A 25625-nucleotide genomic window follows, 5' to 3' on the forward strand; every position below is an offset into this window, starting at 1 on the left:
CATTCTCAAGAGCATGGAAAACTACTGGCTCCGAAATCCATGGATGAGCCACAGCTGTTCATCTATGATTGCCATTTTCAAGTCAGTTAGTCTGAGTGAGCGTTTCACCAGCCCGTTGTGCCAAAAGTCCATTTGACAGATTAACGGCATACACAAAAATGCCACAAGCGAAGCAGCGGGGCTACTGTTTCAGCACAGTGGGTGGGGACGTAACCACAGACCTTCCATTAAGATTAATGAGACATGAACAGCTAAATGCAACTCTGCTTTCCTGAAAATATACCCATTATCTATTTCTTGTTAATCATTCTTGGGAAGAATAGCACATAATCCTGGAGAAACATTTCCCTCCTGATTTACTGCTTGCCTATTAAAAGGCTGACAATTTCAGACATTAAAAAGTGCGTGTCTTGTCCCGTGCCTTTACCAGCACAAACAGAAGTGTGTCATGCTCCAGAGCAGACTTTAATGCTTTCTACAACCGGGGAAATAGACTGTGCGCCCATTGACACAAGCCATTATTAGAGTAACTACATGGAGAGTAGGTATCATTAGGCAGATTACAGCCCTGTAATACTGACAATAACTTTCCACAGTGAATGGGACAGTGTCCAGTTTAAAAATCACACTGTTTTCTGAATTTTGATTTTTCTAAATTCTGTTAGAAAATACCCTTAAGAGGACTTTAGCTGAAAGACTGCTTATTTATGCTAGGGTTTTAGACTACTGCCCATAACCATAATGCCCAAAATCTTCCATATAAAAATCAAGAGGCATAGTGAAATCCCTATCAAACTTCACTATTCACAGATTTTTCATCGGGTCGTAGGAAAATAGGGCTGGAAGGGACCTCATGAGGTCACCTAGTCCAGAGGGCTTATGAGGCCCCTTCCAGCCCTCTGCTCAGTGTAGGATCATCCCTGACTAAACCATCATGGACCACTGTGATTACCTGAAGCCTGCGCAGACATACCCGAGCTAGCTTTAGGTCCTGGACAGATGACACTGTTGTGCCAATCTAACACGGGGTTTGTATATCAGTATGAAATAAATGGGCTCCAGAGAATATAGCCAAGCAGTTCACCTGGGCCAGCTGCTACCAGTAGGCAGTATTACAGTGCCTTGCCTTCTAGGTGATAAGCGTTCACCTCGGAGCAAACAGCTGCTCCAGGATGGAAGCACACACACAACACCTACATCACTACAACGTACACAGATGCAGTTTTACCCCAGATTTTCCTAGGATAATTCTACCCTGAGAGTTACCCTGGGATAGGCAGTTATATGGTCTGTCTGTTCCTTGTTTAAGCCAGTGTAAAAGCTGCCTGTATTGATGTACACAAGCGGTCTGTGTGAGCCCTTAAGGCAACTCAGATACGGCTAACAGCATGGCCAGGGCAGTATGGCGCTCGGTGAGGACTGACCACCCAGCTTCTGGGGGGCTTTGCTACCTGGGTTTAGCTCTATGCTGCTTTGGTACACTGCAAGCATTACTTGAGCAAGCTAGTTTAGAGCTAGTTCAGATACTCTAAATGTACTGCAGTCACGGCAGTGACTATACTGCAGTCGTAACCAGTCATGGCAACATAGGTGAGAAACTCATCCAACAACTTCAGCAATCCCATCACCTCTTCTGGAGCTACAAGGTATATTTTGGAAAGATGTCTTGCCTTGACTGCAAAATGCCAATGCATGAAGAACCCGTTTACAAGTACGTTGTTTCACTAGCTAAATGCCTTACCGTTAAAAAGTGTGTGGTCCTTCTGTCTCTTGGGGATAAAAAAAAAAATCCCTGAAATTGGGTGGGTTCAGCAGAAGGTTTCTGCAATCCCTGCTGGCAGGGATGGTTAGAGAGGGAAAACTTCTCTGACTCTGCATCCAAATAGCTGTGGAATGCACAGAGTATTTCATTCATTTTTCCTTTTGCCAGGTTTAGTTCATTTCCCCTCATTTCTAGAGCCTGTTCACACAGCAAGAAGGGAAAGAAAAATATTTTGAAAAAAATGTGATTGTAAAGCCGCAAGAGCTGGTAGGGGATTCACAGGCAGGCTTTACTGCTTTTAGCAGGAAATCACCTTTCACTTATATTTTTGAAATTCACTACAGTCATGCTGCCCGTCTCTCTAAGTGCCTATTGTAAGGTGCCTATAAATGTCTCCATGGCCTTTCCTTTTGCCATGATGAGTCTCCTACTCATTCGCAGCCCTGAAGGAAGTTTTTTTTCTGGAAAGTGTGATGAAAATCCATTTAGACTTCTCAAAGAGAGTCAGGGATGACTCGAACCATTTCTGGTTTTCAGAGCCATAATTTTGCTATGAGGTGATAAAATAAAGACGCTGTGTTTGTGCATTACAATAAGGTCTACCAGACAAGTGGCGTGAAGTGTAAAATACAGTTTGCTGTTTATTCAACTAAATGGGAATAGAGTGGTTTTAGGAACGCTGGCTGAAACCTTGCCTGACTTCTGTGCCATTCACTTCAGTTTTAATGTTTTTTTATCAATAGTTAGCGTAGTAAACTCTCGGAGGTTGGTCCAAGTATTGTTACTGGATGCTAGACTACACTTATGTGCACACAACTAGTGCTCAGGCCACTGCCGTAATGACAGCATGTATTCTGCAATTCTAACATGTCTTTCAGAGTTTTTACAAACCAGCATTAAGCCTCTCAACTCTGAAAAAGAGAGAGGCAGCCCCCAATGCAGGTGGGTGCCCTGGGACAAAAAACTATGGTTGCCAAGGTTGCACAGTAAGGTTGCCGATGGAGGCTGTCTTAGACTTCAGACACCCCCTGAGTTAATCACTAGACTGGAATGTACTTGGGGCGTGTCAAAATGCTGATGTGTGCAGTAATCCAGGGTGTCAGTTTTGGGCGCACGAGCTACTCTGCACTAACTCTGTGCAAATCCTCAGTGCACGCACAATCTTTTGCAAGGTGGTTTGCACTGCTTTCAAAGTGGAGAAAGCTGTTTCACACCTAGAGCACACTGAGAGAGCTCCCTTGGAAAGTCTGTGGAGAATACACACTCATTTCCTTGTCTGGAAAAAGCGTCAGTCATCAATGGGGCTCTGTTAATCTGGAGTAAGGCAGTGGGTCCCTTCTGCACAGCTTCCAAATCCAGAGAAAATTCAATTTGATTTGCTGTGGCATTGTCTGTATTTCCCTCCACGTCTTCCATCATTTTATTGCTATGTGCATCTCAGTGTAAAGCTACTTATTTTGAAGCATTCATCTCCTCCTACTCCTTTTTCTTACCCCCACTTGAACTGCTAAATCCTAGGGTTCTTCTTACACATCTTTCCTTTGTGATATCAGAAAAGCCTGAGTTCAAGTAGGAAAATAAGCATCACGAGCAAACACATTTTTTAAAACAAAACATCCCGATTTCATGCAAATAGCCCATGATAGGAAAAAGCATCAAATGGAATATGAACTTACTACACAATACTGAACATTTTCTGTACCACGTTTACCTGGTTATGAGCATGTACTTAAAAAATAATGGTTTCTCATCCCATAAAATTCTTTTCCTCATTAATTTAACATGGCTGGAAAGCAATTTAATTGTCAGCTCTTAGTACTATCATTTTCTACTAGAATCTGTCTACAGATTACTCTGCTTTTCTACTAATCAGCCTAAAAAACAAGCTAAAATACTGTGTTTTCTCAGATACAACATGGAACTTGCCCCCAAACCCAGCTGCTGGAAATTGGGGTGTGCATTATAATTGAGGACATGTGGTAGCAGCAGTTTCTACTGCTTAAGACTCTGTCAGAGGAACCAGGAAGTAAAGCTGCATGTGCTCCTTAGCTGTTGGCTTGGGACACTTTCTTTCCCATCCCCACCCCCTCAACCCAGTGGTTTTTAAGGAAAAACCCTTTTTTCTTCATTCCACTTTTCGGAAACAAAAATGCATGTTTTATTTTGGGGCATGTTGTATGTGAGAATATATGGTAATAATTACAAAAAAAGTTTCTCCATAAATTTTAATAACTTACAGCTAAAAGACTTTGGTTTATTTCTGCTCCTTCCATTTTTGTCTGTCGGTCTGAGTCTCTGGCATCAGCTGCCCTCTCGCTGCCGGCCAAGTCAATGAACGAGATCCTAGAAAAACGTAGATGCATTTTTTTTAACCGGCCAGCAGCAATGCCAGAAGAATGGCAAGACATCACTGCCATAAAACAGAATGAAATACCTACTGCAAGTATCTCAGAGGCATCACAGTAACGAGATACCAGCAGCTACTGGAAAAGCACAGAGCATTCTGGCACTGTAACAGACACTCGTAACAGGAAGTCTAATTACTGAAGATGAGAATGTGTCATGGCTTAATGGATCAAAGTGTAGTACATCCATATCTCTAGATGACCGCAGTGCTAGTCACTTCTGAGCAAACATGGATCGCTTGGAAAAGAACGACTTTTTAAATCTCCTAATTAAGATAGATGTTTATTCCAGTGTACCTGTCCTCATTGGATGGAACTGCAGCGTAGCTCAAGATCTGAGCTACAGTGAAGCAAGTAATACATGGCATCATCAAGTGGTTTCAGAGCCAGTGTTTCTGCTCTTCCATTCTTCGAGATTTCTGCTAGTCCTCCTGTTTTCCCAGTCTTTTCTCTCTGGGTACAAGTTGTTTAACTGCTGTGTTCAATTCTCTCTTTCCCTGCTGCTTTTCCTATGACAGTCCTATCCACTTCTACTGTCACAACCCTTATTTTAGCTCTACCTCCTATTCAATGACAACATGTGTTACACCTACAACAGTTTTCTGACCCTGTGCACTCTTCCCATTTGTTGCTCTGACTTGTCATTTGTAAGAAAAAATCTTTGGGGAAAGTAGGCGCATCTTATTTGTTTGGAATGTGTTTAGTACTGCTGGATACTTGGAAAAAAAAAAGCAGACCATATTTTCTTGGACTAGGATGCCTATTTACAGCAGCAACCACTTGCCATTCATCAGAGGCCTCTTATTCTTTCGTACGGCTGATGTAAATACAGACCACAACTATAATTTTATATTTAGGTGGCTGAGCCAGACAATTGCATCAGGAGCAGCAGAGTGTATTGCTGTGAATACCGCCTTCGTATTCATGGATCGGGCACTGAGTCATTATATGTTCCATGATCTATTCTGGATGACCATAGCTGCGCACTGGAGAGTTTTTAATTTTCCATTTGTGCATCAAGTATCTGCATCTCCCATCGTTTGTACGGATACGGTTTAGAGTTGTCCATGAGTGTCATGGGAGATCAAAGCCAGGGATGGTGTGCATTGGGTCTATAACAAGATGTTTATTTGGGACTTCCTGTGAACTCCATTTGGTTTTCCAAGCTTTATCAGGGTTGAAGTCATATTGTTGAAGCTTAAACATGCGGATCCAGAAAGGGTTGCGCGACTAAGGGACGGTGAAGATCATTGTTATGGTCCCGGTGGATGGGGAGACGTTTGTTTTCCTTAATTCGCTGGACTTCCCATAGAATTGCTGCCTTGCAGCCAATGGATGGAGGAGTAATGTGTGACAACACAGGCAGCCAAGGTGTTGGGGCCAGCTTGAGGGGTCAATGATGTACTACATTGCAGAGTTCAACTGGATGTCAACAAGTTGAGTGTGACTACATTTGGTCCATACCAATGCACAGTACTTGCTACAGGGTATGCGTGGGCCAGCACTGATGTCTGTAATACTGATGCTCCCCAGCTTGTGCTTGCCTGTTTCTAGAACAAATTGACCCTTATATCTTCATCTTGACAGCTACCTTCTTCAGGCAGTCAAGGAAGGTTAACATGCAGTTCAGCCACACTTGAAGAGGCCTCTAACACTGGGTCCCAACTTAATCCAGCCAACAAGTTCAACAATGACAACTATCATGCTCAACTTGTTGCTTATCTCTGAATTTGACTTCTCCAATTTCAGCACTACCCCCTGAAGACCACTCTGCCACTACAGATGCGCATGATTTAATTAAAGATAATAAGCTAAGTTGAAATGTCTGTTATATCGGATAATTCTGCTTCCAACCTCACCTCCCAAATGTTCTCTTAGCTGCATCTTTAACTTGAATCTGGATGATAGCGTGTGAACGGGAAGAATCTGAGTTGACACCAGTAGCCCCAGTACTGCGCTCCTTCCCACCCTTCAAAATCACCTAGAAAATAAAGAGGACAAAAGCCAAGTAAATTGTACATTCAATACACGCAGACTCTTTATATGCCATATTTAGCTAGGACCCTATGGACGCCTATTCCCTAGGGATGACATCAAAGGGCTTGTAAAGTGAGAACATCAAGGACAGGAATTATCAGCATATTGCACATCCCCTCCTATTTGCAAAATGACTAGTTTATAATCAAGTGGAATAAATGCATTGTGGAAAAGCACAGAGTGAGGCATAGGGGTAACCCTGAAGACTCACAGTGTGGACAATTTGCATTTTTTTTTAAATTCATTTTCTCACATCACTGAAGGGTTCTTTCTAAAGAGACGTATTATACGGTATGACAAAAAGTGCTAATCCACTCATCCATCTCTGTAACTGGGAGCAAGAGGAACAATGCCAAAGCAAGCAGCAAGGCTAAAGTGATCAATTATGCTCAGAGTTAACTACCGAGATAACAGGGGAAGGGAAGGGGAGGTGTAGCAGAAGTATAAAAAGACCTTCGGGTCTACAATTTTGTATTATTCTCTGTCCTGAGCCTTTAACAACCTATGAAATTGCCACAGTAATTCCAACAAGAAGGGGTGTAGCAAGGTGTTCAGGCCAAATTAAAAGCACCATTTTTAATATTTTAGTCTTACTGCCAATGTAGCAAAATCAAGACCATCTTTAGGCACAAATAGGCTGTATTTATGCCTCTCAGTGATCAGTCAACTCTGAACCAGCAAGCTAGCTGACTGCTGTAGCTCCTGAGCATTTGTTAAACTTGAGCTAAATGCGAAGAGTTTCTGAACTGAGGCCAATATCAATAAATATTGAATAATCATGAGGAGAGCATTGAAGACTCATCCAATACGTATGGTAGCATGCTATTCAAGAGCATTAAATCAGGCTAGAGACTTTTCTGTATTCAAAGGAGTCTTTGGACAATATGCAATGAATTGTTTTGCCAAGATACCTGTGAGAACAAAACCATGTAATAACTCTTCTGTGTGCAGGGTGTGATAATGCAGAGGAATGTATTAATCAGCCTTTCAGCAGGTTTGTGCCCTAATTTGCAGAAACGTCACCAGCATCTCCTGAAGCTCAGAGTTAATGGGGGAAAAAAGCCCAGAAGGCAGCCACTGTCAAGTGGAATGGAAATAAGCAGTACTGTGCCAATATTAAAAGGCCCAGCTACAATATCAGGTGCACAGGATCTTTGGTTCCTCACCGAGACAAAGTTTAAATGATGCAGACAACAAGCTGGATGGCAGATGGACTCAGCACCAGCTCGCTCAGTACAGAACAGAGCAGAAAACGAGGCTGTCCTTGTCTTACTGAGCCAAGTGGGAGAGTGAGGCCGCAGCCTTTTTATGCCAAGTGTCAGCTGTTGTCAAAAGACACACAGCTAGCTTTAAAAAACAGCTGCGACCCAGCACAGTTAGTTCAGGCAGCGTTTCCATTCTGCTTCTGCTCATCAGCCGAAGTATTTTATTATCTCTAGTTCACTGTGTTTATTTACAAATTTACACCAACCCCCCTCCCAATTTATCCAGAAAAGAGAAGGCAGAGGTGAAAGGAAAGAGTCTGTTGGAGCCAGAAAAGTCCACATAGGAGGAAAACAGACCCATCAAGACAAGTATAAAATAAATGAAGCAACTGCAGCATCTGCTTTGTGTGACCGAATCCCCCTCTCTCCACCATTTCTCACGTGTTGTTGCCTTCACTGGATGTGCCATCTTTTGCCTACAGGGTTGTTTCAGATGCAGATCAGTCTGCTGAGTGCACTTACATTTCCCTTTTGGAACTATTTTGCGAGGTATATGGTTTCTGGGGGGAAAAAATAGCTAAATCTCCTCTACTAAAATGGAAGGAGTCACATTTTGTGTTCTAAGATTTCAGGGTTTGTTTTGCTGGGACACTGTCATTTCCGGGTAGTTACGGCACTCAGCCTCATGGCAAAGATCCCATCCGAGGTCTGAGCATTGTAGCACTGGCTCTGAGTCAGCAAGTGAGGTAGGTCACTGTAACTTGCTTTAGCAGAACTTGAATGCATTAATTAAAGGCACTTCTGAAAGTGTCCCTCCAGTGCTCGTCTGTGGCTGCCAAGTGGTTCAAAGTCGTTCTGCTGCTGCCTTAGAGCCCGGTAAGGGAACATGCCTGTGTGCTTCTACAACAGTGCCCGAACAGCGTAGCAAGTCATCCCTCCCTGCTAACTTATTTAGTGCAGAGGTTTTAGAAGATAAGCTATGCACTGAAAAAGTCAAATTACCTCTAAAAGGAGATCCACAGTATCCACTTGAACCTCACGCAATCCGACTATTTGCACCACATGCTTGCTATCTTCTCTTGCAAAGAGTCTGCAGGAGAAACAACACCAGTTAGCAGAAATGGAGTGTTCTGAAGAAATCCTTATAAAATAGCGAGGAATACCTGTAGGTATCAGTTATACAGAGAAGTGCTGCAAAGAATAATTTCAAGGCCACAAATCACAGTACAATGCCTGCTGCTTTTAACTTACTGCCAGCGCTGCATAGCCATTTCATTTATACAAAGCTCTTCTAACATTTCATTGTTAAAGGGCCATTGGCAATGTAAATTAGCTGGATATTTCTGCCAATATGATCAGCAGTGACACAATACTGTTAACATGGACATTGCCATCTTAGATGTCAGAGCTCACGCCTCTCCTACAGCCTTTGTTTCACACTGTCTCCAGACTCAGTGAAAAATTACACCCCCTGATTTCAAGGTTACTTGAACTCCTTCTAGTGAAAGCTTAGGCCCATAATTCTGCAGCTTTTACAGAAGATTCCTACAGCTGCAGAATCACAAGCTATATGAGCAATTCTTTTATGAGTTAGAGAAGTGAATGTGATGGTGCAGTAGCAGGTTATATCAACTGGTTAGCTTGCACCCAAGAAATGGGATCTCTTTAGGGGCTCTCACTCAGCCGCAAATGGCAAGTCACAGACACAGATGATTGCCCAGCAATGAGCTGCTCTCTCTCACAAAGACAAGGCAGGTAATTTGCTGAGCACTGTGGCATGCTCAAGGCATACTCCCTTCACGCACCCTACCAGTTTTCAGGTGCAAGATCATGCTCTTTCCAGACCACAGTTGAAGACTTATATTGTCACGACTTTAACCGAGCATTATCCCCTCTTGAGTTTTCACGTATTTTAGACCAGGGTGTTTTTCATGCGAGGAAAACTCGAGTTCTTTCAGTTCTCCCAGTTTTGCCACTGCAGTTTACCATCTTGATACTTCTGCTTCACAGTAATCAAAGTGCCCACTGAAATGTCTAGGTCTCTCAGGTAAAATATTAGTCAACAGCCACATTAGTGAACCAAAGATCACTTGGGCTTCATTGTGCTACCCTGAGTCGAGAGAAGACTCAGGCATAGCATAATGGAAATATATAACAGTGAATTTTTTCCTCTCTGACACCTCCAGCAATAGCACACTGTGCTTATTTTCAGCTTCCCTGCTCTAGCCAATTGTTTCTTTCCCACGTAGGCTTTAAATTCGATCTTAAGTATCTTTGCTGAAGAAAAGGAAAAAAACCAACAGAACTTGCCCCATACTATCGATTGCCATTAGTCCTGAACTAATTGAGGGGATGGAGCCTGGCAGACGGTGCAATACAAAGCCTGTATCTCAGACTTGCACCACTGCGCAAGGGTCTTTCTGAACATTACAGTGTATAGAGCCAGATGCTGCCATCCTTACTTACCCTGAGTAGCTCCTTAGCCCACAAACAGCCCCATTTAAATCAACACTATTTACTGGAACTCTTAATTCTGTTAAATTTAATTGCACATATCAGTAACAAAGTAATTCACTGGCCACGTTTTGCAGCAATATGTCTTTTACTTAAATACCTTTTCCTTCCATGTAGCAGGTCATAAAGCTGTCCACAGTAGATCTCATAGAAACTGATCCACACAAGGAGATCTCTCCTTGGTTGGGATGCCTCCAGTTGTCTAAAGATGTCTTTAGCAGCCAGCGCATAGAGTCCAGGGTTCTGGTGAGTGCCGATCATAGTGTAAGTCTTGCCAGCACCAGTCTGCCCATATGCAAAGCAGGTGGCGTTGCCTCTAAAAAAGATCATTTTTATTTTTGGTGCTGTATCTTATCCATTCAAATCTATTAAAAGACATTTTGCTGGGTTAATATCTACACGCATGGCTGACCCCCAGAAGCGAGGTTTATATTACATCTGCTCCCGAGGTCCTACAAGATCCATTCTTTGATACCAGATTTGTAGACTACGTTTCTGTCGAGAACTGGCTAAACGCACAGTGCCAGCTTTCCCCCCCTTGTTATCAGATGCTAAACATATATTAAAGGAAATTAAAAATACATTGAAGGTTGTTGCATTATTGTAGTTTTCCCTGTAAGCAACTGCTGTTGGCACTGCACGGATGTTATTCGATCATGAATGGAGAAGGTGGCTTAGATCATGAATTGGAGGGAAGCAGGTCTGCACGATCATGAAAATGAGGGGCAAAATATCCATGAGGTCACTTCTATATTAACATGGGGTTCACACAATGAAAGAGCTTAGCACTTCCAGCACTGACCTTCATATGACAGACTTTGGTTATATCAATTTACACTCGTCTGCTGGATCTTTGTCAATGGCTGGACCATAACAATGCCTACAAAATGCCAATTAATTCTCCCTGGTATAAATTACATAACAAGTTAGTCTCTTTTTGGCTTTCCCTTCCCAGGTCTGTGATGCATAAAACAACTGATGAAAGAAATTCTGATCCAAAGGATACTCGGAATTTCTTGACAACAAAAAGCTCCATCTAGTTAATTTTTCAGCATGGGCACATTATTCTTTTTCATTAAGGAAATTAAATTATACATGTAAAACCACATTCGTTTTTCCATTAAGTGGATCACAGATAATTATAATTCTCTAAGTAAATAAAAAATATAATCAAAGGCTTACTGCTAAACTCTCTATTGTCTTTCTAGTACTGTGAATGTTATAAATACATCTTTCTGTGCTTTATAAAGCATATAAATGTTATGTGCTTTATGCAAGACAGCTCCACTGGGCAAAGGGAGCCATATAATTTGTTCTAGCTCATAGGAAGTCTATGTTACAACAGAGAATTAGAATCCAGGAATCCTGACAGCCAATCTCCATTTCTAACTAGATCAAACTACCTCTCTTCTTCCCTGTAAGGTCTGATTTATCCATCTTCTGAATAAATCTCCCACTGCATACAAAGAGAGTTTTGGCTGGTTAAGGACAACAGGGTTAGAACTGTAGACACAGATATTTTACTTAACAACAATACTGTGAATGGAAAAGGTGAAACCGATGCTGTTTTTCACAAGTGTCCAGAAAAGCAAAATGAAAACTGAAACCAAAATAGTCTAAGCAAATTAAAACTAAAAGGGCAAGAATAACAAATGTAAGCATTGGTAGCCTACCCGTTAAAAACATGCTGAATGAGGGGATGAGCAGTCTTCATATACACATCCTGATTGGTACATGCTTCCCCAAAGACTTCATCAAAATAAAAAACATGCTGAAAAATAGATGTGATTTTTACATGAAAAGGAATCTGGCTCATTTCACTTTCACCCCCTAATGAACAGCACATGCTATGGGCTCAATCCAAAGCCAGCTGACATTACCAGAAGTCTTTCCGCTGACCTCAGGCTCCAAATGACCAAATTTTGTACAACCAACCAAGAAACAGAGCATGCGTGTTGGAAAGGAAAGGAAAAGAGAAGATGGTTTCCCCTCCCCATCATCTCAAAGCCATAGGAAAAAAGATAAGCATAACTTTAAAAATAAAAAAATTAAAAACTCATCCAAGTGAACCAGCATACATCACTAACATGAGGCCACATATTAGGAAGAACTAAAACCAGGCAATGTATAAAGTCTTTTTGTGCCCATGGAAGATAAAACCATTCCCAGGCAAACTGGACTGTTTTGTTTGAGAAGCAAAAGAACCCATCTTAGGACCTCATCTAATGCCTACTGAAATCTATGGAAAGACGGGCATTGATTTCAATGGGCTTTGGAATAGGTCCTGCTAGATTTTAAAATTTTGCTCATTAAAATACCATGTCACTTCAGCGTGGCTCCAAGTTGATCATTATCTGTAATGTTACAGTGAAGAATATAAACAAAATAGTATAAGGAAAGCCAGAAGAAGAAGATGCAGAACTGAAGGCTATATGAATTTTGGATAAATGGTCCATACCAACACAGAATGTCTTGCATTCAAAAGCTTGTCTAACTATCCCAATTGGTCTAATAAAAGGTTATCACCCCAAGAAATCTAAATCAGATCATTTTAGTGAAGCAATGGCATATTTCTACTTGGATGACAAGGATTTATAGCAAGGGGGGGGGGGGGGGGGTTTGTCAGTATTGCCAGAATATAGTTTAGTGTGGAGATTTATTTCAGCACTTAGATATGAAGGTGATAGGCGCCACATAAATGCTGAATATAGCTGGCTGGATGGAAACAGAGGGTTGGAATTACAGAGTATACGAGGCTATAAAAGATGCTATATGAACTGGGCCTGGGAGAGTTAGCAAATTTAATTTTACTGGATACCCCCAACAGTTGTTCTCAGTCTAGAGACTATAAAAATAACGCACAGGAGAACGAGTATAGCTTGCTGCTCTCTAGAAACCAGCCGTGTTTTTGGTGCTGTCAGTCAGAACTGAGAATCTGAACGAGAGCAGAAGAAAGTAGCCAGGATTTTGCAACAAAGACCAAACAAAAACTTTGCTTTGAAAAATGTTTGCCCCTGGACTGAGGGGAAAAATTAGAAAAGAGGGAGTCAAAGGGTATGTGCCCCTCTTAGAAACGCAAGTCCTAAACTGAAGTACAAGCAAATGTGGCTATATGGGACCCAGCACTAGGCAATGTGCTCCAGCCATACGTTTAGCAAAGCATCCTATTTTGGCATCCGTGATTCAGAAAAGGAATATTCATTTACTAAGGAGCAAGGTAAAGGGCAACTGAAAGGCACTTTTAAGGGAGACATGTTGCCTGGGGTCTAACATCCTCATCTTGGTGTGATTCAGGAGTAATCCCATAGTAATCGCACTGGGATGAGAGATGCACCCTGCCATTTGTGTTTAATCTGAGAGAGAGAAATCCTTTACCAAAACCCCAAATCTATTTTCACCTCTCCCTGGACTATTGCTCCATTAAGGTGTCACTTTGCCCCAGATCCCTACAGATTATAAAGCCCAAGTGGAAATGGAGACCTCTCACTTGCAAAATATACTGAGTAAGATCCACCGCCTCCTTCTTCTCGTGAAGAAGTAGGGTTTCTTTATCTTTCACCGTGATGATGTTGACTTCCCCGCGCCGCTCCTCTCTCAGGCCCAACGGACGCTTCCGGACACACACGCGGATTTTGTCAGTCTCTGTCCACGGTGTCTCTTTCTCCGAGGTATTTGATCTGTAACATGGGATTGCAAATTTGGGTTTAAAAAGGGGCTTCATAATTGGAGAGATCTATAAATTTGGCTGCAAGTTTAGCGGGTTACTGTTTAGTGAAGATAACTGTTTTGTTTTGAAGGTTCACATAAAACTGGGGGCTGTCACAAAAGCAAAAACTAGTCTGCTTTGCAGGATAACACCACCACCAATTTTGTGTGCATTTGTTAAAGTGACTGCATTGAACATTGTTTTTTTTTTTTTTATATGTAGCGTAGTGCTGAGCTTGGGAATGACCTGACATAAATTTGGTTGTCCACAAACTAAAGATCTAGACTAACATCATCCAAAAAAAGGCTCATCTCCTGGAGTCCCTTCTCACCAGGCATTTCTTTAGATTGTATCATAATGAGAGTGCCCTGGTCCAGGAGATAACATATTCCTTGACCAAATATTGGACTGAACTGTCTTACTAGAAAGCATACAGCTTTCATTAATATCCGTCTTTCTTGAGTACTGTCATGAAGACTGCTGTGGCTCTTGGAGCCTCATATCTTGGTCTCAGTTCAATTCCTCGGTCATGGCTTTTCATCTTGGGCGGAGGCTTTTGACCTTCCCTCTTCCTCCTTCTCTGTAGAGTAGCACAAAGACAACTCTGTAACTGGCACTTAATTTGGCATTGCCTTTAGTAATAGCAAATGAAGATTTGATTTTTATTTAGCAGGCTAATTATTTTAAACAACAAATTACTGTGGCTGTACATCTGAAAATCCTACTAATGACTGTAACCAGTGTTACAAGGAAAAGACTGTTTTAGTAACAAGCAGTGTAGTGTTCTTTGGAGTATGCTGCCGGCATTCAGTCCCCTATAATGACTTCAGTCCTGAGCTCTGTAAAAACAGCTAGAAAGGTGTTTTAATCTATTTAAGGTTTTATGGGTTGTCAATCCTCCTTTTGATCTCTCTCACTCATATCATTCTATCTACTTGTCCCATCTCTGTCAACTTCTGGTAACACCATAACATGTTATTATCAAATGCTACCAAGACTCAACTCTGCTTTGTTGGTAAAAAAACTCTTAACCTGCATATTAATGTGTGTCACGTGCCTTAATTTAGGTCTAAACCTATGTTCAAAGGTGACAAGTCTCAATCACAAAGGAGCACAGTTGTGTGGCCTGCCAGATCTACTTCTGCTGTTTCCCTGCCATCCTGAGAAACAATCACTTCTCCAGGTGATTAATCCACTGTGCAAACATCTTGAGAGAGAGTGCGTAAAGATGCTGCTGTTATAACAATTTGTGTCCACTCCAATTTTCCTTTTTCCCAAGCACCCTTCAGTCAAATAAAAAATGATGGTCTCCCTGGACCTGAATGTGAATCAGAAACAAATTATTTTAATCAGAAACAAATTATTTTAATCGAACCCAGCCGCCTTCCTGTAAGCCATGTGTCTGTCTTGCGTACCAAATACTCTTCCGACTCCTTTAACAGGCTAATTTAAAGCAAATACGCAAGATGACACTAAATTAAGACCACAAGGTGATTAGCTTCAGTCCTTCCATTTCTTGTTAAGACAATAGTCTTGGGATTTAAATGTCAGTTGGGATCCACATGAGACTGAACAGCACTCAAGGTTTCCCTCCAAGACCGGCTCTCAGCTGCAGGTCCTGATCCTGCAGCTTTTACTCAGAAGACATCCTTGCTTGGACCGGCCATCTCATCAGTCGACTTTCACAGAACTTCTCACGTGCATAAGGTTTACAGGATCAGGGCTTTGTAGTGGAAAGGAAACCTCTTTCCATTAAGAATCATAGAAAATGAGGGTGGAAGGGAGCTCACGAGGTCACAGCTAGTCCAACCCCCTGCTCCAAGGAGGACCAGCCCCAACTACATCATCCCAGCCAGGGCTTTGTCTACCTGGGTCTTCACAACCTCCAAGGATGGAGACTGCACCACCTCTCTGGGTAATCTGTTCCAGTGTTTTACTACCCTCCTCATGAGAAAGTTTTTTCCTATTATCCAACCTAAACTTCCCTTGCTGCAACTCAAGCCCATTGCTTTGTTGTGCCATCTGCCCCCAGTGAGAACAGTTGAGCTCCATCCTCTTTGCAGCCTCCCTGCAGGGATTTGAAGGCTGCTATTCAGTCCACCTCGGTCTTCTTTTCTTCAGACTAAATCAGCCCAGTTCCTCGAGCCTCTCCTCATAAGTCCTGTCCCCCAGCCCCCAACCATTTTTGTTGCCCTCCGCTGGACTCTCTCCAGTGTGTCTACAGCCTTTCTGTAGTGGGGTCCCACAGCTGGACACAGGGCTCCAGATGTGGCCTCCCCAGTGCTGAATAGAGGGGAAGAATCACTGCCCTCCATCTGCTGGCAACGCTCCTACCAATGCAACCCAGGATGCCTTAGCTTTCTTGGCAACAAGGGCACACTGCTGGCTCATATTTAGTTTATGGTCCCCTGTCCCCCAGGTCCTTTTCTGCAGAGCTGCTGCCCAGTCAGTCACCCCCAGCCTGCACTGGTGCATGGGACTGCTCCCTCCTAAGTGCAGGATTTTGTACTTGTCCTTGTTGAACCTCGTGAGGTTTCTTTTGGTCCAATCCTCCAACTTGTCAAGATCTCTCTGAATCCTAGCGCTACCCTCCAATGCATCTACTACTCCCCACACCTTCGTGTCATCTGCAAATTTGCTGAGGCTGCGCTCTATGCCATCTTCCAGGTTGTTAATGAAGATATTGAACAAAACTGGGCCCAGGACTGACCCATGGGGCACTCCACTTGATACTGGCTGCCATCTACACACTGGGCCATTCATTACTATCCTTTGAGCCCAACAATCCAGCCAGTTTTCTATCTGCCTTACAGTCCATTCATCCAACCCGTACTTCCCATAGTTTGTTTGTGAGAATGTTGTGGGAGACTGTATCAAAACTTGTGCTAAAAGTTAAGAGACTACAACTGAGATTATCTGTGGTGACTGAGTTAATAACCCATCCAACAATAATCATGATGCTGGTGGGTACCAGATGTTCTCAGCAAAAGGTCACTGGCTCTGGAACCTGCTTTGCAGCTGATTTCACCAGAGCCTGGCCGGGGTGACCTTTAGAGCACAAGGACCATCATTCCCAAGAGATGAGAAGCAGGAATGACTGATCCCTTGATATGAGAGCGCGTTTCTGTGAGAGAAGGGATTCTCAGACAGTACAGACTCATATTTTCTACTGAAACAAAGTATGGGTTTTAATTACAAAGTACTGCACCTAGAGATTATAGTAGGAAACCTAAGTCACTGTAGGAAACATACTGCATTCAGATGTCCTAGAACTATCTTTTTATATTATTTTCAGAAAGAGAGAAGCAATTGGGAGCATGGCAGAGACAATAAAGGCAGAAACAGCTTACGAGTGACCCCGTCTGCTAACATTAAAATCAAGTCATTTGCTATGAGCAGGTAGAAAACCTTTTAAGCATGTTCAAAGGAGCTATTGATTCTTCTGCATTCTTAATTGTATTTATACCGTTTGGGTTCCTAGCAGCTAAGACTACAGTCATCATCAAGGCAACTCCGATAGAGACAAAGGGCCACATTCAACAAGAGACCTACGTGCCTACCATGATGCCCAACTTATAAATGCTTGCCTTCTAAACTGGAATCCAGAACAGTGGGTTAGATACAAGGGCTCCCTACACAGTGCATAGGGAAACAGGTGCCTCAGCAGAACCTGTCCCAAACCCCACGTGCTGTATAGAAGGGCACCTACAGCCGGCTAGTAGGAAACAGCAGGCGTGGGGAGGTGAGGGGGGATCTGAAATTCCAACTCCTTCCAGAGTTTAGGCACCTGAGTCAGGGCTGCAGGTAGGCACCTCTGCTCACTTGAGATCCTAAGCCTAGAGCCCTCTCATGGGGACAGATATGGACATCTGTATGTCCAAAGGACTGAACAAGTTTTATTGTTTCCTTTTAAAAGGTAGCCAGAGCAGGCACTGCTCACCTTTTATATATTGGTGCGGTGGTTAGAGCAGTCAGCCACCAAGTCCCAGGCTCGAAGGCCTGAAGGGGTTCCAGCACATGGCTCTCATCACCCAAGGGAGGGTTCGACCACCAAGTCTTAGCTTGTTCTGCCTTCCTGTTACAGAACCCAGGGCTCTGAATGCACGCATCACAGGGCTAGAGGGAAAGGGAGAGGCCCTGTATCTTAGTGGTTATGATACTCCTCGGCCTCAGGGCAGTTTTAGGTTGTATCGAATGAGTACTTAGCACAAAGTCCCAGGAGCAGGGACCAGAACCCAGGGGCCCTCTTCCAAAGCGAGTGCCTCAAGTACTGGGCTACAGAGCCAAGCTCCCTCTTGCGCTCTGTCTCTCTCTGGCCCCAAGAGCACTCTGTTCTTTGCTGCCCAGAGTCCCAGCCCCAACGAAGGCTCTGGGGTGGTTTAGGCAGAGGAGCACTTCGTTTCTGGATCAGGTTAGATGAGAGATAAGTGCTAAGCTGCTCAAACTGGGGCTGTTCTGGGCATGTGTAGACACAGTTCCCCAGCCATCTAGAGAACATTAAAAAAAAATGATGAGGTGCCTAGTGGGTTTAGGTGCTTCCTGGTAAAGTACCAATCAACTGGGAGCCATCTGGATTACAATTTTGGATTCACTTGCCTACATTTTGCATTGGATATTGGCTATTGCTTCGCTGCTGACTGAATACAGCCTGCATCGCAGCAGCTGTTACTATGTGTTGAGCTTTTTGGCTGCATTAATATTTCATCATTAACTCATTTATAAATAGAATAATTCTATGCAAGGGTGATCTATATTAAATATTCTCTGTATCATTTATCTGTTTTTTTTCCAATTAGCTTAACCAGCTGCACAACCAGCAGTATTAACTTTGAGAAACTCAAACATTCCCAGACTTTTTATGAACTCAGTTATGTCACCACAGAATTTGCCAAACCAATAAAAGTGTGTTTAGAAACATTCTGTACAATGTACTGGTGTTGGATTTGAATGCATGGATGTGTTCCAACCAAAATATGAAAAAAAGTGGACAAGTTTCCAGGCACATTTTTAGTAAAGGATTTTTAAACTGAAATGACCCTTGGGAAACATAAGCACGTACATGCATCAATTTTTCATCACCGGATTCTCTGGTTCAGACTATGATTTAGCTCACAAATGACTATAACTGCTACCACTAGATGAAATGATCTATCCATAAACATCATAAAACCCTGACACAGGAAAAATGCCCTATAGCAGAGCAGCATGGGAGTACTGTAACTTAGTTTGATGGCATATTGGCAGAGAAGCTGGATCAATTTGGGGTGCTGAAGTTCAGGATTTAGGTTCATTAGCAGATCTGTATGCAATTTTTGCAGGCCTTGCCTGCAAAATGCCCGATCAGCTGGTACTATTAATTTTGGATTTCCATTAAAAAAAAAAAAAAAATTTAATTTTTAAGGTAACGGATTGGGTGTTCCCTTAACAAAATCCATGTGCTACTTTTACTGGTGGAAACTTGACATGGGGTATTACCTATATGGAGTGATAGAATTTGTAAATAAATAGTTTTAATTATGCAAAAAGGCTCTATTAATAGAATAAGAGAAGCTAGCTCAAAATACCAGCCCAACACAAACATAAGTATTACAAAAGATAAAAGCCTATTTTTAGCCAGTTCTGGTAAGCTTCAGCCAGTGAATTCAACTACTTCTTTCTACCAACCTTGGAAAGTCCTAAATGTTCCTTAATGTTTCCCCTCCCCACAGGATTTTCCACAGCTTTTGTAGAAGCTGGGAATTGTTTGATTTTAGTCATACAAGGCATTCATTCACAGTCATTGAAGAAGGATCTTCCTTCCTAAGTTCATAAAGGAATGACTAACCTTGTCAGTTAATGCCAATCTAATGAAATAAAAATGAATGCTGTTTACCTGATGCAAGAATGAGGTAGTCCGTAATTATACCCTGAAATATGAGTTACTCTTTGTATGATGGGGGCTTCAGAACTCCCCAGCAGAGGGGCAATATTATTTGATGAATACATTGTAGGATAGTCCATGTCATGTTCTGTGCATGCCCCAGAAGCAGTCAGGGTTTCTCTTCTGGCTGCTTTATTGTAACCCAAGTCAGCTCGTGGAACATGTCCCAACATCTCCGCTAAACCGTCTTCACTGGCAGAAAAATCAGATAAACCGTATGATCCAGTTTCACAGTCTTTAACTGTTCCATCCTTTTTTTCAAAGAGGGACTCAAAACGCAGCTGTCTGCGAGGACCTGATCTGGTCACCTGAGGCTGGAGGAGGCCACTTGTTTGAAAATCTTCCTTGGCTGTGTCTGCCGTTTCCTCCTCTTCCTGCATAATTTGGATGATTCTTATGAGTTGAAAGAGACGCTTGCGGTCATTCATGTTATGGACCCCCAGTTTGGCATAATCTTTCATGGAAACCTTGGCTAGTTCATCTATCTTCTGAAGGCCAAGGGCAGCAAAGTGTGGATAATATTTTTCAAGCTCTGCCTCACAAAGGCACTCATACAGCCAGGATGACATCTTCCGTTTAAACCCTGCTAGAAATCAAACAAAAGGAATATCAGATCCATGTGCAAGAGCCATAGCTGACAAAGTTAGCAAAGAAATAAAGCATTTCCTTATCTACAGATCTTATTATCTATAATTAGGATAGCAGCCAGTTACATCCTGGGTGGCAACAGGCTGGGTTGTGAAACATTTTGGAGTTCAATAATTGTAAAAATATGCTAAGCAGGGGGTGAATAAATTATTTTTGCACATAAAAAGTGAAAAATAAAACAACACACTGAGACACAGAGATATGTACAGTCACTCACTGCTGCAAGCTTCTTACACTTGTGATGTCCATTCAGTGAATGCTAGTCTACTGAAATCCTGTCCACCAGCTACAGAATGCAATATGCCTAATTTTAGCTGCCCAACTTGATGTTCAGGCATGCAGTCCTACTGTTAACCTACAGTTAATTAACAAAGGGATAAGACATGGATATGGACACATTCAAAGATCAAGCCTTAAAGATAAATGGTTTATTATACATATTACAGACAAATTATACAACATAGCCACTATATCATGCATGATTTTATCATTTGGAAAAACAACTCAGAAAGCCTACACTTGTGTTTCCCCAACATAGTTGCTTATATCCAGCTGAATTAATAGCTGCAGAGATTCTTATTTGTTCACTTTAAACACTGACAACCCATAGAATCTTAAATAGATTAAAACACTTTTCTAGATGTTTTTACAAAGCTCAGGACTGAAGTCATTATTGGTGACTGAATGCCAACATCATACTCCAAAGAACACTACACTGCTCGTTACTAAAATAGTCTTTCTTGCAACACTGGTTACAGTCATTAGTAGGATTTTCAGATACACAGCCACAGTAATTTGTTGTTTAAAATAATTTGCCTGCTAAATAAAAATCAAATCTTCATTTGCTGTTACTAAAATCAATGCCAAACTAAGTCTGATTAATAATAATGCAACTTCTGTCTAATAATTTGCTGACTGCAATCGGATATTACAACAACTGAAAAGGTGCATTAAGGAACAAACAAAATGATTTAGAACCTTGGGTCTGAGTTAGAAAGAAATATCAGTCAGAATAAAATTATGAGTGGTTCAGCAATAAAACTTAACAAGCTAGACAGTAGGAGCACTGTTACAGGGAAGTCCTCAATGGAGTTTCTGTAGGGAAATTCTGATTCTTGATGTAAAAAAAAAAAAAAAAAAAAAGAGCTGTTGCTGAGATTTTTAGTTTTGGGGAAAAAAAAGACAGGAAAGTTCAGAGATACAGGATCTCTCATTTGTGAAATCTGAATTAGCTACTAGCGTGGCTGGCGTACTGAGTATGGATGAGATTTCCCAAAGCACACAGTTTACCCAAAGGTAAATGGGATCATTAGACATCAAAGGGGGAAGAGGCAGGCCAACACAGTGGTTTGAAGAATTCTGCCCTGGGGTTCAATCAATCCCCAGTCCAAGTCCTATTTGGATTGGGCTCCTTGGTGCACCGACCACCATGGAAGTCACCTTCTGTGGAGGAAAGAGTAAATGAAAGACACGAACACAAAGCTTGGGACTTCATCTCAAAATGACAAGAATCAGAAGTTCAAGATGGAAAAGATCTATCTGGTTTCATTCTGTTTATTGTCCGAGGCCCAATGCAGGACTGTACCCTAGATCATATTTAATCTCACACATGCACATCCACCGAAACAAAAGTGCAAGAACTATTGGTAGCTGCAATATCTAAATGAAAAAATAGAGCTCGGTTTCCAGGAAAGTAGAAGAGAAACTTGAGAGACTTATTATGTGACTAGGATTGATAAGAGATTTAAAAACAATCCACAATGGTATCTGAAATGAAGCAAAACACATAAAAAAAATAAAATCCCATCTACACAAAGAAAGAGAGGAGTGAGAGGCACACGTTTTGACAATGAGGGTAATTAACCATTGGGACAATTTACCAAGGGTCACGGAGGATTCTGGCAATTTTTAAAACAAGATTGGATGCTCTTCTCAAAGACGTGCTGTAGGTCAAACAACACTGAATTCAGGGAAGTCCTATGTAGGAGGTCAGAAGAGATGAGAGCAGCCGTCTCTTCTGACCTTATGGTCGATAATAGAGATGAACTACCCCACCAACAGGGCACTTCCATTCATCTAGTTGTTTAGGCGCAAAAAGCCCTACTTATATTGTTTTTCAAATTGAAATGTATTTCTTCAAGTAAAACTGCTTTGTTCTATTTCTTAAAAGAAGCAAGCCAAGCTATTGAAAGGCTTTCAAGAAATCCTAAACTGTTAATTCCAGTGCCATCTGCTGGCAAAAGAGAGGACTTCTCTGAGTTTCTAATTTTCTATTCTCAGGATCCAAGTAATTTTCTTTCATCCTCATCTGGTGATTGTGTTCTGTAATGCAAAAATCTAGACTAAACATTCTTAATCACCATATTTTAATATCAAAATTCATCCTGCTTTATTGGCTTTACTAGAAGCAGGGGGGGTTTAAGAGACTTGAGACTTAAGCCTAGGATCTTTTCAGACACTTGAATATGAAATGTGTTTGGGAAAAGAGGAGCTGTTTTTATGCCAGCAGAGTTTGAAGTGGACTCGCATTTCAAGGGTCAAATATCATCAAGTATAGGGAGTGATCTGTCCCTCAATTTGCCTTAATTTGTTCTTTGCAGCAACAGCAGGCACTGTGTGACACTGCAATTCAGAGTGGATGTCATTCCTGTCCTGACGCGCCAGAGCTGTTCAGCTCCATCCTGAACAGCTGAGGTCTCACATTCTTTTCAGGCAAAGCGACACTCTCGCTTTAACAAAAGACGCAGAAGCAGGTCTGTTAAATAAAAAATGAATTCAATTGAGCCTGCTAGAACATCACAGTTATTATACACTGGCAACCTGCTCCAGGATAATTATGGGTTCTAAATTTAAAATGCGTAGGATCTTTAGGTTAGTGACGATTTAGACCATTAGTCTTAAAAGAAAGGCAAGCTGACTGCCACACAATTTTCTATATATATCGGAGGTCTTTCAGATAAGTTCATAAAATATCTACCATGCACGAAGATTAAAAATTCCATGACACTGATATTAGGGCAGGGACTTGCTGCAGGGTACTTGGCTAAGATTTAATACAGACCCATGCATACAATGCAATGCAAAGTGTGACATGCCAGAAGATTATCTGGTTGCATTTCAGTGCCAATATATGTGAAACACTCAGGAGGCATTACAAGAATATAGTCATAAGCCAGACTCAAACCTTATGGTAAAGTGCTGCACATTTTCTGATACTATGAGCCTCCATTTCAGGCAACAGTATATCTGTAGTACTCCCTGGAACAGGTGGCTGATTAGTACCTATGTAAGAAAATATTATAATTTTATATCAAACCACAGAATCAGATCATACGCTGTCATCAGAAAAGAACTCCTTTGCCTAGTGTTAGATTTTTTTTCCAGAAAAGGATGGATCAGAGGGAGAAAAGCCAAGCAACAAGAGTAGAAATCAATGGTGGGTCTTTTGTACTCTAAAGCAATGGAACTGGCATATTTTGAAACAACAGAATCTGCTGCAGAACCCCTTTGGCACAAAACTGAGCTCTAAGATTAGAAATTTATTTGAAAACATTTTTACTCTTCATCATCATCATTTAGCTGTTGTACAGATGTTTTACTTTCAATGAGCTTTATAATGCAGAGAAAAGGTTCATTCTCACAGTGACACTCTGGAAAGTCAAGGGAAACTAACTGAAGGTGTCAAGTCACAGCACCCAAGCTGCCTCATATTTAACCCCCATTTGAAATTGCTCATTGGAGACCAAAATGGCCTTAGATCTTTGTAGCTTACTTGTGTCTCAGTCTGGAACAATCAAAGACCACCTTTCTCCTGAAAAAAGAACATCCACACAGGTTTTTAACACACCTTTAGTGGTTTGTCTTAGCTTTCTCGAGAGTTTCTGTACAGCCCCAAACTTTTTGCAGGTGTAGACTGCCAATGGTGCTGAAGTGCTAGGTGATTTCCTGAGGCACGTTAAGAGAGGACTAGAGTGAGACCAGTCTTATTAGACAATCTTGTATATGCCTCAAAGAACAAGGGCATTGCCAGACTACGTTATCTGATAGATGTCTCCATCTATTACTTCTATGAATACTGCAAGCATGTTGAACCATAGTCCAAGGCTAAATTTTACTCGGGACTTCAAAGATGAAGGGCAAGTTTGCTGTCCTGTGACTCTGCAAAGTGCTTTACTTTCTCTGACCATTTGTGCCTTCCTATTATTTTATCAATTTTAATCCTGATCTATATTACAGGAAGTTGTCACCAGGGCAGGCTCCATTGTGCTGAGCACGGAGACAAAGTCCATCCGCAGAAGACACTCATCATTTTAGTTAGAGATCACATGTCACAGGTAGGGGGAAAATAGCAAACAGACAAGAATAGGAGAGGGGAGATGAGACAAGAGTACCATGAATATATATTTTTCTAAACATGTTATATACAATTGCAGAGGTAACATTTACAAGGCAGTCTTACAGCATATAATTTTCTGTATACTTGTAGACCATAAAATTATATATTTCTTTTGATTGCTGGAACGAATATACCAGCCCATTTTGAAGACATAGGGAAAAAGCTAAACAATAAAAACAGACAACTATCTACAAATTCCAGTAAAGAAAAGTATATCTTCAGTGTTATGCGATAACTATTTTACCCCTGAATAATGAAAAACGATTTCTATTCTTCCACTATATCAAGCTTTCTAATGCCCATGTTAGCGATATATTGATAATCACACATGGATCAAGTTACAAGGGCTGCAACAATTTCATTGTAATCTGCAAGTGATTAAAAAAAAAAAAAAGCAACCCAACAACGACATTTTTCCAAATAAACTTTTTTTTTTTTTAATTTGCAAAAGCCTCATAATTGTTATAATCATTCTCTTATATTAATTATAGGAAAATGACCTCGGCAAAAGAAACTTTGTCCTCCAGCTGATACTCGACAACTGTCTAAAGCAACAGCTGCACAGAGACGGGAAATGTCTAATATTCAACCACACGCTAAGAAAAAATAATCTGCGGGTTATATTAGGATGCTAACTATTTGAAAATTGTGCCTGGGCTTCCCTGAAGGCAATGCTGCCAAATGGTTTTGAACATTTGTTTCATTTTGTAACCACCTAAAAGGCAAACCCTTGGGCCTTTGTCGTTTAGTTTCAGCCTCTTAATGAGTGTTTACTGGACTTGTCCCCTGGCAACCAACTTCCTCTGCATTTAGCTTCCTCAACTTAAGGAAAGCCCATACAGCTCACCACGTGCTTCGATTTTCCAGTTCAGCGGGGGGGAAAAAATTCAGAATCAATCTGGACTCGTCAGTGAGCTCCTACAATAGGTGGTGGCAACCGTCGATCCTCCTGGACCATGGTGTATGCATGAGGGCCACCCATACGTATGCCTGAGCAGGAACTGTTGGAGGAGTGGAGGCTGCCCAGACTTT

The 25625-nt window shown here is 41.6% G+C and overlaps 1 protein-coding gene across 2 annotated transcripts in view; it reads right to left on the reverse strand.

The window, feature by feature from the left end:
• KIF24 (kinesin family member 24) overlaps positions 1 to 25625 on the reverse strand; it is a 35796-nt gene that overhangs the window by 9151 nt on the left and 1020 nt on the right. The window contains exons 2-8 of one of the 2 annotated variants that reach the window (XM_019480032.2): positions 19502 to 20132; positions 13411 to 13600; positions 11597 to 11694; positions 10024 to 10239; positions 8412 to 8499; positions 6027 to 6148; positions 4000 to 4105 (exon numbers count right to left, since the gene is read on the reverse strand). In XM_019480032.2, the coding sequence (XP_019335577.2) occupies positions 4000 to 4105; positions 6027 to 6148; positions 8412 to 8499; positions 10024 to 10239; positions 11597 to 11694; positions 13411 to 13600; positions 19502 to 20118 (1437 nt within the window). In that variant the 5' untranslated portion in view covers positions 20119 to 20132. Of the gene's footprint in view, positions 1 to 3999; positions 4106 to 6026; positions 6149 to 8411; positions 8500 to 10023; positions 10240 to 11596; positions 11695 to 13410; positions 13601 to 19501; positions 20136 to 25625 lie in introns of both variants that reach the window. The other variant, XM_019480033.2, reaches the window with a different exon arrangement.

Source organism: Alligator mississippiensis, chromosome 3 (assembly GCF_030867095.1).
Source record: "Alligator mississippiensis isolate rAllMis1 chromosome 3, rAllMis1, whole genome shotgun sequence".
In the NCBI taxonomy this organism is placed as follows: Eukaryota; Metazoa; Chordata; order Crocodylia; family Alligatoridae; genus Alligator; species Alligator mississippiensis.